The following is a 16,780-nucleotide window of genomic DNA, read 5'->3' on the forward strand; positions in this document are numbered from 1 at the left end:
CTTGGATCTTTGGGTGTGTCCTGCCAACAGAAAACAACAACAACAACAGAAGAGAAAACCCAAAAGAGTGAAAAATAAGAAAGAAAAAAAAAAAAGCTCCAGCAAGAGGTTCTTCTCCCTCCCCCCCACCATGCGAAGTTGCACACCACGGGACCACAGCAGGTTTACAGAATGCAATATACAATCCACGATTTATAATAAAACAGTATATACAATAAATAGGATATTGTTCATTTTTGTCAAACGACCTGTAGATAAATTTCTCAGTGCATACTTGCAGGGGCTCTGGACACCTCGGGGCCCCGCTCGCAACCTCTTGCACACGCTCGCTCTCTCTCTCTCTTTTTTTTTTTTTGTCTTTTTCTAAAACTGTGTTTTGTTTTTAAGTTTTGTACATTTTTAAAAAGTATTTACAATTGCTGGTTTTGTGCAGAAAGGGCTCACCTTCGGCTTCTGCGTGGAGGAGATGGGCAGGGAGGGGTGTGGTGGGGGGAGATGGGGCACAGGGGGTGCAGGTGGGACAGGGTGGGAGGCAGAGGGGCAGGTGTTCCTGCCAGAGGACGATATGGACGCTGGGAGGGGTCTTGGTGTTGGTTTTCTGAAAGCTGCAAAGAAACACAAGAGAAGCGGCAGATGTTAGTGGAAGGTAGACACTGAGCTCTGAGAAAAGAGAGGATTGTGGGAGGAGCTGGTCCCATTGCTCCTTCTCCCAAAAAACTCCAAACTGGCCCCCATGTGACTTTGGGACTGCTTCCAGCCCTGTCTGAGCTCAGTTTCCCTATCTGTAAAACAGGTGTGTGTCCAAGCCCCTCATACCACTGAGAAGTGAAGGATGCACTAGGCGGGGAGTCGGGTTCCAGGCTGTGGAATTTGTTAAGAACTTGGGCTCTGGAGCCAGACACAGTTGAGTTCAAATGCTGGCACCACCACTTACTAGCTCTATGTCCTTGGGCAAGTCATTGAACCCCTGTGAGCCTCAGCTTACTCACCTGTAAAATGAAGATAACCGAACTATCCCATAGGTTTGTTGGGAGAATTCGGTAGGTTAAGGACAGTAAACCCTGGCACATAATAAGGGCATAATAAATGATACTAATTACTATTTGTCATTATTGTTCCAGGGCCTGGGCCAGTCCCTAGCTCTCCAAGCCTCAGCTTCCTCATGTAACAATGAGCTTAGTGATTCCCCCAACCTAGGCTTTTCTGAGGGATGGCATAACGGGAAAGACAGCGCCTCAGCGCAGCACAGGTGTGAGCTGCTGCTTTAATTTCTTCTAAATTCCACCTTTTCCCAGCCCCCACCAGTGCCATTCTGTTCCTTGGAGAGGTGAGCTGATGAGGAAGTCTGTCTGAATGAAGGAATAAAGAAATTGCCCAACACAAAGCCATCTGTGTTTGGCTGAACCCTGCCTTCCTGAAACTCAGAAACTCCCAAGTCCCCAGTCCCTACAATCACCAGACACTTGAGGTCTGAAGTACCCCCTTTTCCTAGCTGCTCCTAATTGCGGGACCCTGGGGACCTGATTTCCCCATCCAGACCCTCAAACTTGGCTAGACCCTCTGAATTCACAACTCCGCTGGGGTGAGCAAGAAGGTGCCTGGAGGGACAAGGCTTGGCATGGTCATTCCCAAGACAGCCATTAGGCTGGCCTTTTCAGAGTTCTGTCCTCCTCTCAGAGCCCTGAGATTTACGCCTCCCACCCTTAGGGTGTGGCCATCCACCAGAATTAAGGGGCATGGGTGGGGGGGGCGCTGCTAAAACTGCCCTCCAAGCCTCTTCAGCAAGCTCATCCATCCTCCCCCATACCTGCAGGGACCAGGCAGCAACAGAAAGCCTCTCCTCCCTTGTACTCTTTTCTTGGCTTCCCTTCCCAACAGGGCCACATTGAAATTCCGCTCAGCCTCGGCTGCTGTCTGCTGGGCAGTCAGTCCTGGGGACTTTTGTCCTGAGGCTGGACTTGCCAGGACTTTCCCAGGCCAGGGGAACCAGGTGGGCTCCTGCAGGCCCTGATCCTGGCACATCAGACCAGGCAGCAGACAGAGGCGTGAGAGGGAGGGCGAGAGCTGCATCTTTTGTTAAGCTGTCAGGTTTCCTGCACGTAAGGAGACGGAATATCACAGTAGTGGTAAGAGATGGGCCTGTTAGGGTGACAGATACATTACAACTGGGGTGACCAGCAGAAAAGCAGCTGTTGGGGCAGGGGGTACTTTGCTGGCGTGGGAGTCAGTTCCCCACACTTAGAGTGGTATACAGGAACAGCTGCAGAGGTAAAAGGGGTATCCATTACGGGGGCAGGTCTTTTGTATCTGGGGTGACAGGTTCTGCTATAGGGTTAAGGGGCGTTCACCCGTAGGATGGCTTTACTGTGGTTGAAGAATAGCTGCCAAGCTAAGGAGGGAGCTCTGTTGGGGTGACAGGTATAGTGTATTGGGGTGACAATCGAGACGGAGATTTAGGAAGAGCTGCTTCAAATCACTGGGTAAGCCGACTGTGCCGAACCCCAGCCCCGCTGCTTCCCCAAGGGCCTCTGCACAAATCCCTGCTGCCCCCGCCCCCTCCAGCCCTTAGCCACTGCCAGTGACCCTCTCCAAGCCAGGTCTCCATGGTGATCTCAGCCCAGCGGGTGGCTCCTGCCAGAACTGTTCCCGCGGTGCCCAGCGGCCAGGCAGCAGGGAGGCTTTCTCACCCTCTGCTAAGCCAGCCTGCCGTGGTCTCACCTTCCTCCTCCCACCACTCCCCCAGCTCCCATGACTTGGCCAGCCCCAGGCTCTGGCAGAATCTGGGGGCTGGGAACAAGGGAAGGGGATCCAAATCCAGGGGCTCTTTGGGTGCCAGGGAGGGGGAATGGTGCAGCTTTATAGAACCTTGACCTCACTAGGGTCAACTCTCTACAAAACAACCAATGCTCATGTGCCAGGCGGCCCAGTGCTGAGCACTGGGGACAAGTGGAGAACAAAATAGACCTCTTCCCTGCCTTCAGGGGCTCATAGACCAGAGGAGGCGGCAGACCCCAAACTAAGCTAATCACGATGCAGGGCAGTGGGGGCTGTGCCAAGGGAAGCCCTGGGGGCAGAGGGAGTACATAGGGAGCTCCTAACCAGCCTCGGCAAGGGGAGTAGCTCTTGAACTCAATGCTGAGCACAGTGCCCAGCACACAAGTAGGGGTCTAGAATGTGTGTTGATTGAATGACAGAGCGATGACTGATGCAAGTCTGATCAGCGTGTCACAGTCCAGCTCAGGTCTTGCATACCTCCAGGACGCCACCTTAGACCCCCTGTTGCCATAGCTACCGGTGCACTTGTCATTCCCTACCACCCTGCTCCTCCAGGGCAGAGATCTGTGTGTGGCACCTCCATATCCCCAATGCCAGCATAAACTGGTCCCCAGGACACCAGCCACTGTTTATAAGACGACCTTTTAAAAAAAACAAACTCACTGTCATCGAGTAAATTCTGACTCACGGCAACCCTACAGGACAGAGTAGAAGTGCCCCATAGGATTTCCAAGGCTGTAAATCTTTATGGAAGCAGACTGCCACATCTTTCTCCCGTGGAGCGGCTGGTGAGTTTGAACTGCCAACCTTTCAGTTAGCTGCCAAGCTCTTAACCACAGCATCACCAGAGCTCCCACACCACTGCAAAGCCACAAGTCACTGAGTCCTCATGCCCCGACAGCTTTACCATCTGAGGTGCCAGGGCATTAAGAGGTCTCTACCTGTCAGTGGGGGCTGGCACCAGGGGCACAGAGGGGTAGTTGAGTTGGGATTAAAAAAGAAGCATGCTCCCATGTATTCATTTAAGCAACCAGCAAACAAGTATTCACATTAACTGCCAGGCAATGAACTAAGGACTAGGAGATGCACTGAAGAGACAGTCTCTGCCCTTTAGGAGGAATGGTCTCAACATCAAACAAGGCAGTGGAGCAGAAGGCAAGGAGAATGCACTAGAATGAGAGACTGATGTGCTGTGTGACCTAGGGCAAGTCCCTTCCCTCTCTGGGCTTCAGTTTCTATGTCTGTAAAGAAAGGGGGTTGAACAGGCACTGAGATGGTGTCCCAAAGACGAAAGGGCTACAGGCAAACCACAGCTGCCCAAAGGCTGGTCTACCCCCTCCAACATTTTCAGGCAAAGCCAAGCTTGAGGGTCCCTTAAATGTAGAGAAGAAACTGCCTCCCTGGGGCTCAGACTACACCTGACAATGGAGACATCCCCAAGTAGGGTGGATCTGGAATTCTCTCAGGGATGAGGCTTCCAGTTGGGGATGGGGAGGCTGTAGGGTGTGGGATTTTCCCTCCACTCTGGGGAAGTTTTCAAAACCTGTGCCACCAGCAACCAAAGGTATACCTTAAACTCTGGCTCGGCTAGTCCTTCCCGCCTTAGGGATCTTCCCCCACCTGCCCGACTGCTGGGCATAAAAAAGGCCTAAAATACTTGCTAGTGGGGCCAAGTAGGGTTCACAGCCATGGTCATCTACTAACCTTGTGTGCCCTTGTGGACATCTCCCATCTCTCACCTGTCCTCGGAGGGGGCTACATGCTCCCCCACCACTCCCCACCGTCCTGGCTGGGAGATGCTGGGTAAAGACAGGCGTTGCTGATGGGTTGTGCTGGACATGCAACAAGTGGAGGCTGGGATAAGGGCAGGAACAGGGGAACTGGGCAGTCCCCAAGGGCCTTTCCTGGCTCTAACATTCCATGATTCACTGAGTGGGTGGCCGTGTGTCCTTGGCTAAGTCCCTTTCCTCTCTGTAAACTGGGAGGGGCTGTTCTTGGAGAACTCCAAAAACCCAGTTAGCCCTGAGAATACGAATTTGTTTACTTACACACTGCTTCCCTGCCCCATTTTTAGGAGCGTATCCTGATGCTGGTTTGCACTTGACTACTAACTAAAAGGCTGGTGGTTTGAATGCACCCAGCAGCACCACAGAAGACCTGGTGATCTATTCTGTAAGATTATAGCCATTAAAAACCCTGTGGAGATCAGTTCTACTCTGAAACACATGAGGTCGCCATGAGTTGGAAATGACTCGAGGGCAACAGGTTTGGTTTGGCTTTGGGACTGAGAGAAATTATCCCATATTTACTCCCCAGTGCTCTATCTTTACCACCCCCCCCCAATTCTCCCTACTCTACACACTCTTCCTTCTTCAACTGAAGAAAAAAACAAAATAACCCTGAAGTCTGAAATGTACATGGTATGGCATGCTGGGATACCAGTAGCAGGGAAATGGGATGTGGGACAGTGGGCAGAGCTGAGTAACCAGCCTAAAAAAGTTGATGGCGTGGTGAGGACATTCCCAGGAAGGGCTGTCATGGGTGCATAACAGGCAAGAGATTAATTAGGCCTGGGAAGGATCCTGGAATGCTTCTTGGAGGAGGTGATGTCTGAGTGAAAGACAAGAAATGACAGGTGGAAGATAGATGCAGGGCCGGAAAGGGCAACCCAGGCCAGGGAACAGCTAGAGCAAAGGCACAGGACACATTCAGGAAAGAGCCCCTCGGAAAGCTTCCTCCTGATTCAACACATTCTCTGGCTGGTAAGGGAGGGTGTGAGGAGTGTGTGTGTGAAGGTCAGGGCCAAGAGGCTGGGTGCCATGATGGCAGCCTTGGCTACCTTGAATGCCATGTTAGGAAGCTGGCCTTTACTTTGTAGATAAGGAAGCTGGGGAGGGAGGGATGCAATCGGAAGGTGTAAGACAATTGAGCCACAGGATGAGACGTGTTTCAATCGACTCATTCAGTAAATATTTCGGAGGTGCCAGACACTGTGCACCCAAAGATGCTGAAGAAAAAGCACTTTGGTGGCCACAGCAGGGAGAATAGACCCAAGGGAGCAGGTGTAGACGGTGGTTGCACTGACACAGTTTGCTGAGTCAGGGAAAACAGCCCCTGAAGCCTCAAGTCTGTTCATTTACTGCCTCTGGGAAGTTTCTGCTGCCTGTTCTACTCACATGGTTCAAGCGGATGATCCTTGATGTGTCTCGTGAGGATGTTTCAGCCCCTCACCTGGAGAGTGATGCCCACAGGGAGGTTTTTAACGAACACCTGTTTATAGGCTGCAAGCTCCACAAGGGCAGGGCTCTGCCTATCTTGTTCAGTGGCAGCCCCAGCACTGATACAACGCCTGGCTGACCAGCTGGCTGGTTCATCAACACTGAAGACAAATTTAACCTACTTTCCTCTGCCCTCTAGCACAGAGGGCACTATGGCATCAAAGGTTATGACAAAGACGGCAAATCTGCAGGGGAAAATCATGACTTATTACAAAGTCCCAAGGAGATATTTTTCAGCTGATCTGTACCAGGAAGGAGGGCTGGTGAGGATCACCAAGTAGACAGGGTTTCTAGCTGACCTAAGTCATTTATGAATCTGGGTGCTGTTGCCTATCAGGGTGGGGCCTATGACTCACCTTTTCCCTGGGCCCCCCAGGGACAACTCAGCCCAGTTGCTAAGACTAGGTGGTATTTCAAAGCTTCCCTCCAAAGGCTCCAACCACACACTAGAATACAAGATCCTTCCTAGCCAGGAAGCAGGGAGGACATGTGAAGGAGACCTGGCTACACAGTCCTAAGCAGAAGGAAAGAGTTGGAGGTGCGTGACTCAAACTGTGCGTAGAGGCCACAGAATTCAGTGTGTGGGGAGGTATTTACCCACCTGATTAAGTACATACTATGTACCAGGGGGAGTTCCTGGGTAGTACAAATGGTTAACTCACTCAGTGGCTAACCAAAAGTTGGAGGTTCAAGTCTACCCAGACGCAGCTCGGAAGAAAAGCCTGGCGATCTACTACTGAAAACCAGCCACTGAAAACCCTATGGGGCACAGTTCTACTCTGACATACCTGGTGTCACCATGAGTCAGAATTGGCTCAATGGCAACTGGTTTGTATGTGCCAGGAACTAGGTAAGCACTTCACGTATAATCTCATTTAATTCTCACAAGAGATGCAGAGAGGTGAAGTGACTAACCAGATCACGTAGCTGGTAAGGGATGGAACCAGTCTGTGCACAAAGGCCTGTCTCCATCCACAGGTAAACTGCTAGCGGCTACCCTCATTTCATGCCCTGTTCCCTTGGGTTCTTCCGAGTTCACACGGATGTGGGGAGATGGGAGAGGAGGAGCATGAGAGGGCATGTTCAGAGAGATTACACTTCCAGGAAATGAGGGCTCAGCACAAGAAGGCCTGGCCTGTAAATGGCTGTGGGGGAGGCAAGAGATAGGATCTAGGGGAGGACGACCTTGCAGAGAGCTGGGTAGAGATGCCCAGAAGAGGCAGGGCAGGAATGGCTGACCCCTGACGTGAGGGCCTCTTGCTCAGAGCCAGAGGCAAGATCGAGTGACTTCTTGAGGTTTCAAGATGTGGAGACAAAGCCCAGAGCAGCCAGGGCCTGGCCCAGGTCTGGGCATGCCCGCTGACCCCGGCTGGATGGTGGCCTTGGAAGCTGCTTCCTGCCCCTTTCAGGCCCCAGCTGGCATAACCTTGGAGGACCTGTGACATTTCTCCCGGCCTTGAGTTCAGGCCAGAGAGGGAGTGGGGAGGGGAAAGGCCCTCAAAATTCCTCAACACCTTGAAGGACCCTTCCTAACCTCTCACCACTGTCCCCAGGGTCTGGTCAGGCTGATCTTCAGCCCATAAGGCTGCCCAATGCGGAGCCAGCCTGTCTGGCTCTGTTTTCCATCTAGGAGGCTGGGGAAGATGTCTGAACTGGCCCACGGCCCACCTCCCACCGCGTTCCCTCTCCTGACTCCTATCCTTCCCTGTCCCATCAGCCTTGGCTCTTAGGACCAGCCGGGTCCCAGATTCCCCACTCTGGCCCCTCCGAGTTTTCATCTACTCTTTCATACTGGGGTATAACCTGCCTGGAATGCCCTTCCCCCCAGTCTTTGTGTGTCCAAATCTTGCCTATTCTTCAAAGTCGAGCTCAAATGCGGCTTCTTCCACAGAAACTCAAAATCCATTTAAAATGTCAGACCCAGAAAGACTTTCAGGGATCCTTCAATCCAACCCCTCATTTTGCAGATGGAGAGTCAGGTGGTTGCGGGTGGAGAAAGCCAGCAGAATGGGAGAATACCCAGGGTATGGAGGGAGCAGTACAGGGTTCCAATCTTGGCTAAGTGTCAGCCAGCTCCACAGCAGCACCTGTTTCCTCAGCTCTGTGTTGGGTGGGGAGCACATCCACCCCCCAGACTGTGGTACAGTCAGTGAAGCAGTGCTACATAAAGGGCCTGGAACAAATGTGTGTCCCTTTTCTCACTAAGGTGGGAGGGAGATGGCTTCTGACCCCAACACCCACCTTCCTGGGCACAATCTTTGTTTCTCCCTGTTTCTGGGCACCTGTCACTTCCTACTAGGTATTTTCAAGTTGGAGGACCTGTGACATTTCTCCTGGCCTTGAGTCCAGGCTTCCTGGGGTGGATGCTGAACTCAGAACAGGGGCTGCGTCTGTTTCGTCACCCCGGTGCCTGGTACTGGGGCAGGCATGGAGGGGCTCATGAGGTGAGGCCGAGCTGAATTACTACTTCTCCAGTGCCCGGTGTCCACATTGCTCACCGTCTGTTGATGAATGGGCATGTTATTGCCCTCTGTTGACAGTGTGATGCCTTTAATTAACGCCTTTCTCTTTGCCACTCTCCTTCTCTACATCCCCAACTCTTCCTCACTCCTACAGATTTTAATCAATCCTTGGCGCAATCCCAGCTGTGTGTCATCTTAGAAAAAGATGGAGACAGCTCTACCACCACCTTGGTCCAAGCTACCATCGTTGCTTGCCTGGCTCTGCAGCTGGTCTCCCTACTTCAGTGCTTGTCCTGCTCCAATGTGACCCAGAGCATTCCAGTTGAAAACCCTTCAATGGTTTCCTATTTGTCTTGGAATAAAGTCTGAACTCCTTCCAATGCCCTGCATGATCCAGCCCTGCTTACCTCGCCCCAGCACTCGGCATTACTGACTTCCCATCAGTTCTTCAAAGCTCATCTCCTTCCTGCCCCAGGACTTTACACACTGCTGTTCCCTCTGCCCACAACGCTCTTCCTACTCCCTGTCTAGCTGACACCCACTCATTCTTCAGGCCTGAGCTTCAAGGTCTGGTCAGCCTGTTGTAGGCTCTCATGGCCTCCTATCTTTTTCTCTCTTGCACAGTTCTTTCTATGGTTATCTTTACCAAATGCTTTGTGTCATTCTGTTTACTGTCTCTCCCTCTAGATTAAAAGCCCCCTGAGGGCCAAGGCCTTGTTTGTGGTGTTCCCTGCGGTGCCCCCAATGCCTGATGTGTAAAAGGTGCTAGACAGATGTCTCTGGAACAACCAAACGCGTTGGTTTGAGGATAGTGCCGTCAACTCACAGCCCTGAGAGGGGAGCAGGGCCAGAATGTGGGGCTGGATGGCGTCCCAGTTCCTCCTGTGTTCAGGCCTCATTGGGTGGTTCCATTATGTATTTCACTGAGCTGTGACCTGCCTGAACACCCAGCCCCCACACCCGTCCATTTTCCCATCCAGATCATGGGAGGAACAGTTTTTGGATTATTTCACATTTCTGGATTATCCATGAGACATCTCCCCTCTAGTGAGAAAGATCAAGAGTTTGACATTTTAAACCCTAAGCAGCTTCTCTCTGGCCTGCTTCAGATCTGTGGCTGTACAGTTTACAATGAGACACATGGGGAATGGAAGGCCATTTTAATCTTGGCCTGGCTTCATTAGCAGGGAAAATATGCTGCGCCCCCCTCCCCCCTGCAAAAAAGTTTGATCCATTGTCTATGCCAAGCAGAGTTGCTGGGACCAAAGAGATGAACTAAGTCAATTTCCTTGAACAGATGAAGAAACTGAGGTCCAGTGAGGGGCAAAGGCTTGGCCAAGGGCATGTACTAAGTTGGTGGCCAACTGGGAAATAGGCCTACTCCAGGCCTCCTGACTCCCAAGTGCTGTCCCTTGCCCCCTTCAGGCACCAGGGGAGCTGGGGCCAGGCAGAGAGGGGTAATAAGTTTCCACTGCTGATGACTCCAGGACCCTGAGTCACCCTGGCTTCAAATAGCCTCCCCAGAGCAGGGACGGGGCTTTCCAGGAGCCTTGCTACTGCCTTGGACTTCTCCAGGAAGAGAGGCTCTCAGGAGGCTGCAGTGGCAGCAGAGTGGAGGGTGTGGGATTCAGACATGCCCCTAGCCCACCCTACTACCACCTACCACATCTGGGCCAATTTTGTGACAGGTCTGTTATCCAAAAGTGAGATCTGATGGGCCAGTTGTGACTGTATTTCTGGAGTAGGTTGTTCTTCAAGGAAACAAATTCCTCAGACCCTGTCCCCTTTTTACTGTTTTGGGGGCATTTCTGTCTCTTATTTTCCTTTCTGTAGATACCAAAGCTTGAGAATACTAAAACTGTGACCTCAGCTAATGAGGTCACAGGGCCTGACACAAACAGTATCTAAAACTGGACTCTCGGAAAGCACTAGGCCTTAGGAGAGTGACCGGCTTTTTCTAGGGCTGAAACAACCTGCCTGGGGATAGAGTACTGACTGCAGGCTTCCAGGGATGGCAGGATCCCAGCACCGCTTCTCCATTTTTGGATCCTTACCTGGCATGCCCCTGTATACCCTGAGCCTACCTCAAGTCAAAGACGTTGAATCATAGCCTCCAGGGGTGCCCTGGAAGACCAGAAAAGGGTACTTTGAGCCATTCTGTAAAGCCCTTTGCATAGTGTGGCTAAGCCATATTGGCCACACCCTCGGCCTGACGCTCGCCATAAAAGGCACCATGAAATAAACAAAGCACCTGGGGAAATGAGGGTACCCGAAAGCGTCAGTAAAACACTAGGTCAAACCCTGATAAGGCCACTGGATAGGCCTTAGAGGGGTGATCACCTTGTTCAACCTGCTTCTCCCTTCTCTGGTCTCACACAGGGGGATGCAAATGTCCTCCCTTGCAAGAGGTCAAGTGGTGAGTGAGTGCTTCCTGGAGTTCAGGTGGCCGCTTCCCAGGACCTAGCATGGATGAGGAAACTAAATGCTTGTGACTCAAAGGAGGTGGCCCCATCCAGTCTGTAGTCCTCTGGCCATTTCAATAACAGGATCCCTTGAAATGCCCAAGCCCCCTGCTGGGTTTTCTACCCAGGTTCCCCATCTGCTCCAGACTCCTACCTGGATTTTTACTCCCTGTCATCAGGCCCCAGTCTTCTCTTCCCCCTCCCAATCTTATTTTTTAATGCTGCAATTTCTCCCGCTCATCTCTATACCTCTTCCCCTTGCCCAAGCTCTAATGTCCTCACCCCTCAGCCCCCCAGGACCACCTCCCCCAAGCCTCTGCCCACTGCACCTGCATCCCCAGACTCACCCAGGAACAAAACCTCACGGTCCAGTCGGCACTTCAGTTGGCACTACAGGGAGGTGACGGTGAATGTGTCCTCGGGGTGAGGTTCTGCCATAGGCCCCAGGAAGCCGCTCTTGGGGCCCCCGCCCAGACCAGGATGCGCATGCGGCATAAAGCCTGGATACCTGTAGGCGGTGTCCTGCAGGGGCAGCAGCGAGTCCCTTGGCACAGGAGACAGGGTCAAGTCACTAAGGAGCGGGCAGCCATAGCCTGCAGCGGCTGCAGCAGGGCCACGGTGTGCGCCGGGTGGCCGGGCCATCTCCAGTGGCTCCTTGTCGGCCTTAGGCGTGGCCGGTGGGCTGGCCAGGTGTGGGGCACTGAGGCACACGGCCTCCGTCCTGCCCAGGAAGTCAGCCAGCAGCCCTGTGCCCACCTTGCCCTCATAGGGTGGGCTGCGGGCAGCTGAGCCCGGTGGGTACCAATAGGCTGTGCCCTTGCAGCTGGGGGAGTCGTAGTGGGGCTGGCCCAGTGGCAGGTCCCGGCAGCTTAGGTGGGCCTGGGCTGCGGCCGCATGGCCCAGGCTGGCCCCCTGGAGCCCATGCTTGAGGGGCTCGCAGGCGGCCAGCTTCGTGGGTGGCGGCCGCAGCTCCTCCTTGAAGCCAAGTGTGGGGGAGCAAGTGGGTGAGTATGCCTTTTGCAGGCCAGCATCAAACACTGTGGGCGGGTGGGCCAGTGGCGGGAAGTGCTTGCCGTCCAGCTCAGGCGCACCCAGGCTGGGCGAGTCGCAGTGGAAGCCTTGGCCAAAGGTGCCATCAGAAGGCGTGGATGGGTTCATGGAGTAGGGTCCCATGAAGTCACAGGGGTCTCGTTCACCCACACTGAAGGCCCTTGACTGTGAGGGCAGCGGTGACATGCTGCTGTCCCCACTGTAGTAGTCCAGGCCAAGGTCTGGGCTGTCCTGGAACAGCGGGTTGACAGGCTGTGGCTTGGGGATGAACTTGGCTTTGGCAGCTGCACCACCCCGCTCCTTCTTGGCTGAGCAGGCCCCGCCACCCCGTCCACCCCTTGGCTGCCGGGGTCCAGTGCTCCGTTTGGATGGGTAGCCTGAGGCAGCAGCCGAAGCAGAGGATGGGAAGCCCAGGTGTGAGGCCTCAAACAGGTCCACCTTCTTCCGCCGTCCTCGGCCTGGCTTGGAGCTGCTCTGGAAGAGGACGCTCTGGTTCCAGTTGTAGCCTGGGGCAGATGATGCCTCGTTCCAGTCCATCATCAGTTTCTCCAGGCTGGACAGGCTGGACTGGCCCTCACTGCTTGAGGCCTCACTGTTGGCACGCCGAAAGCCACTGCTGCCGACTGGCTGATTGAACTGGGTGCTGTCAGAGGACGACTCGGAGAAGGTCTCCGACACAGCTGTCTGCTGCTTTACCTTCTGTGGCGTGTAGTTGGAGATGTCCAGAATTACGTTGGGCTCGCTGACGTGGCAGTCGAAACCAGGATTGTAGAGCTGACTGAAGGCCTCCGAGGCCCAGTCCAGGCCTCCATAGCCCTGCCGGAAAGGCCACTGAGAAGCCCCCGCAAACTGCCGACAGTTCTCGGGCGAGGGCTGGAAGGAGGAGGAAGAGGAGGAGGCGGCGGAGGCGGCGGAGGTGGCAGAGGCTGTGGTGCCCTTAGGCACCATGTAGCCACCGGGTGAGACAGTGCTGGCCCGGCTGTCACAGCGCAAGGGAGTGGGAGCTGAACCGGAAAAGGGGGCTCCCTCAGAGCTGTTGAAGAAGGAAGCCTTGCTGGGTGGCAGGCAGGGGCCACCGGTGGGCGGTGGGGCATAGCCGGCACTGTGGGCGCTGCTGGGTGAGGCAGGAAGGCTGTTGCCACTACCATAGGCAAAGCTACAGTCCTTGCTATTGGCACAGTCCTGGCCCGTAAAGGGCTTAGCTGGGGCAAACACACTTTGACCAGCCCCGTAGCCACCATACTGGGGGGGGTATGTGTTGGTGGGCGGGTGGGTAGTAGGTGAGCGGGCCACAGCTGAAGGCGGGGGAGCCAGCTTCGGGAAGGTCTCGGCTGCCCGGCAGTCGGAAGCTGCTGGGGTTATCCCATAGCTTGATGCCCGCCCTGGCGGGAAGGTCTGGCGAGTGGGCAGGACAGGCTGGAAGGGCGGGTCCGCCCCAGCCCCACTGCTGCCTACTGCCACTGGGCTAGCCTTGGTTCCCCGGCTGGGGAAAGTGGCCAGGCCACGCTGGGCAGGCAAGGTGCTGGTGGGGGGACCTGCATAGGTGCCTGATGCCTTCCGGGACTCCGGGCGCGAGGCTGAGAGAGCAAAGTCCAAGAGGTCGGACGAGTCATCCGAGTCAAGCAGTGAGCGGAAGTAGCCGGTGAAGAGGTTTTGGCGCTCCTGGCTGAGTTCATTCTGGCCCGAGGGTGCACCTGTGCTGTAGTAGCTGCTCCGGCCTGATGCCCCACTCTCCAGCCCAGTGGAGGCAAAGGCTCGGGCCTCAGTCCCCTGGAACCCGCAGTTTCGGCCAGCCTGCCCACCTGGGTGCCCATGGTGAGGAGCCCAGCCACCACCCTTGTCCCCGGCCCACTCAGCGCCCACCTCCCCAAAGCCTGGGCCACTGGGCACCTGTTCTGGGAACAGAGTCCCGTTCTTCCGGGACCGTCTCTTGCGCTTGGGTTTCCCAGTTGTGGCATCCACCTCCCCTCGGCCCCGTTTGCGGGGGTGTCCTAACTCAGTGAGGCCGGGGCCCCCGACCCCAGCAGGTGCCACTGCCACCACTTTCTTTTTCTTGCCGATGCCCTCAAAGAAGTCACTGAAGGAGCATCGGGCTCCCTTGGCTGCATGGCCCCCACCTCGGCCACCAAAACCGCCGGCTTTGCCACCCCGCCGCCGGAAACCCTGCACACGATGCAGGAAGTGTGAGATGCTCTGGGTGTCTGGTGCCTGGTGCACTGACTCAGGCTCACTGGGCGTCCAGCAGCGAGGCGGTGAGCAGCGCCCAGCACACTGGCTCTGGCGGTTCAGGAAGGCCAGCTTCGCGAGGACATCAGAGTACTCGGCCTTGCTATCGTTGGCATCTGCTGCATAGGACGGCTGGGGAGACGCCAGCTTCTGCTTCCGCCGCCGCCGTTTCTTCACCTCTGGCATGGCCATGGTGGCCGCTGTCACGGTGGCCGCCTCAGCTGCCACTACTACTGGCTCCTTGGGCTTGCCGGGACCCAGCAGCAGGTTCTTGGGTGGGCGGCCGCGCTTACGCTTGAGGATAATGGGCATCTCACCAGGTGGGAAGACTACCACCACATTCCGCCCATTGTTCTTCATCTTCAGCAGTGGGGTGGGCTCTGCAGACACACGCAGGCCCAGCTCCTTGCCTTCCACACTCAGACTGCTGCTCAAGGAGGACACCTTGTACGTGGTCTTGTTCCGCCGACCCAATGATACAGGGATTTTAGCCATCTTCACCACCATTCGCCGCACACCCCGGCACTTGTTTTTGCGAGGAGGGACCACCGGGGGATGGGAAGATTCCTGCTCCAGCTCTGGGACCAGGCCTGGCCCTGGCAGGGAAGGAGGTGGTGGTGGAGGGGGTTCGGCCAGGGCGGCTACCAGCCCTGTGGGCATAGGCAGGGGCAGCAGGCGGCCCTCAGGTCCAGCGTCTGCCTTGCGCCCCCGTCCGGCCTTCCGCCGGCGACACAGGATCTTTGGCCTATCAGTGCGCCGCAAGGCATACTTGGGGTGACCCTCAGGCCCAGGAGGGCCGTGGGGTGAGCACAAGTCCAGGCGCAAGGGCTCGGCCAGTGGGCAGGGTCCCAAGGTCTGCTGGGGCTCCAGACGGCGGCCTGAGACGTCAAGCAACTTGGGCAGGGGGTCAAGCGCCTGGGGATCGAGCAGTTGTGACTCTAGGGAGTCAGGCAGGCTATCCAGAGCCTGCAGAGCCAGGCCCGGCAGCCCCAGAGGATCAGCAAGAGGTTGCAGGGGTGGCAGCTCCAAAGCTTCCCCAAGCGGCTCTAGGGCCTGTGGGTCCAGGAAGTGGGGCTGGGGGTCCAGGAGCTGAGGCTCTGGCTCAGGTGATGGTGGCTCAAGGGCCTGGGCCTCTAGCAGCTGGGCCTCAGGGCAAGTAAGGGAGGCCAGCTCACTAAGGATGTCAGCATCAGCGAGCTCTGAGTAATCAGGCCCGTCTGGCTCAGGCTCTGGGGGCAGACCAGTGGCCACCGCCGTGGCTCCAGGGCTATGGCCTTGGCCAGGCTGGGGGCTGTCCCTAGGCTCTGGCTCAGGCTCATAGAGGGGGTGGCTGGGTCGCTCAGACTTGGGGTGGGGGGCGGCCCGCTCCTCGGGGCTGCGGATGCTGTTGGCCAGGCTGGGTGAGGAGAAGAAGCTGTACTGTAGGTCGCCGGGTGGCGGGGCGGGTGGGCGGCTGAGCCGGAGACCACCACAGTCCAAGTGCACGCCACTGTGCTGCAGGTCCTGGGAGAGCCGAGTCAGGTCCTTCATGATGTCAATCAGCTGTACCACTGGACGTAGGTTCACCCGCCCGTTGTCCCAACGGTGTCGGGAGTGGGAGCTGCTGCTGTCTCCGGCAGGCGTGGGGCAACGGGCCTGTGAGATGGGACGGGCCGCACGCGGGGGCAGTGGGTCGTCCCCCTTGGGAAGGACTGGTGGGCGCCGGGTGCTGGGGTCCCGGCGTGGGGGTGGGCGTGGATTCTCGGAGAAGGTATGGGCGAAGGCCTTGTCAGGTGGGCTGGCAGGGGGCCGGGTGGGAAGCAAGGGCCGGGGGGTGGGGGGGCCGCCGGGGTAGTACTTGGGCTCCCGGAGGTAGTCAGGAGAGCTGCACACGGCACTGGAAGTCACCACCAGGCCCTGGGGCTTCACACGCATCCTGACCTTGTCCTCCGCGGGCCGCCGGGCGGGGCCGGGGCTGACATGAGGGTGCGAGAAGCCGGGACCAGGACCTGCTGGGCAGGATGGGCAGGAGGTCCCTCACTGAACACCCAAGTCCATCAGCTTCCCATATCCTCATTGAGCCCCTGCCCCCCCAACAAGGTTTTATTCCCTTTACCAAGCTCCAGTCCCCTCCTTAAGCCCAACCCCCTTGTTGAGCCCTTGCCTTTCCCAAACCACCACCTGCTCAATGAACCCCTCACCAGTCCCAGTTCCACTTATTCACAGTTCTCCCTCTTCTAGACCTCGAGCATCTCTGGGCTCAGGGAGAACAGGAACCCCGTGTTGAGAAGGAAACTCCTCAGCAGGGCAGGGTGACCACTCCAGATCAAACTCTGAGAGGGCTCTGCCTCTGCCAGAGGGCCAGGAAGCCCTATTAAGGGACATGGCCTCCCTCTTCCTTGTCTCCATCTCCAGGACTCCAGGAGCACCCAAGCTACTCACCCTCGGCTCTGCCGCCTGGGCTGTCACACTGGAGATCTCTGTGGGCAACAAGACAGGCAACAGAAGTCTGAATACCTCAAATGGTCTGGTGGCCATAGGGCTACCC

At 56.1% G+C, this 16,780-nt stretch overlaps 2 protein-coding genes across 2 annotated transcripts in view; both read right to left on the reverse strand.

Moving 5' to 3' along the window:
- Window positions 1–6: 6 nt before the first annotated feature.
- AHDC1 (AT-hook DNA binding motif containing 1) lies at window positions 7–16,706 on the reverse strand. Its single transcript, XM_049878423.1, has 3 exons — window positions 16,675–16,706; window positions 11,325–16,241; window positions 7–605 (listed from the first exon to the last, which is right to left on the reverse strand). The coding sequence occupies exon 2, from the start codon at window positions 16,165–16,167 to the stop codon at window positions 11,368–11,370; it is 4,800 nt and encodes a 1,599-aa protein (XP_049734380.1). The 5' UTR covers window positions 16,168–16,241; window positions 16,675–16,706; the 3' UTR covers window positions 7–605; window positions 11,325–11,367.
- Window positions 16,698–16,780, reverse strand: part of LOC126071285 (uncharacterized) — a 53,174-nt gene continuing 53,091 nt past the window's right edge. Inside the window, exon 8 of the mRNA XM_049875520.1 lies at window positions 16,698–16,712. Within this exon, the coding sequence (XP_049731477.1) occupies window positions 16,698–16,712 (15 nt within the window). The remainder of the gene's footprint in view (window positions 16,713–16,780) is intronic.

Source organism: Elephas maximus, chromosome 3, assembly GCF_024166365.1.
Source record: "Elephas maximus indicus isolate mEleMax1 chromosome 3, mEleMax1 primary haplotype, whole genome shotgun sequence".
Taxonomy (NCBI): domain Eukaryota; kingdom Metazoa; phylum Chordata; class Mammalia; order Proboscidea; family Elephantidae; genus Elephas; species Elephas maximus.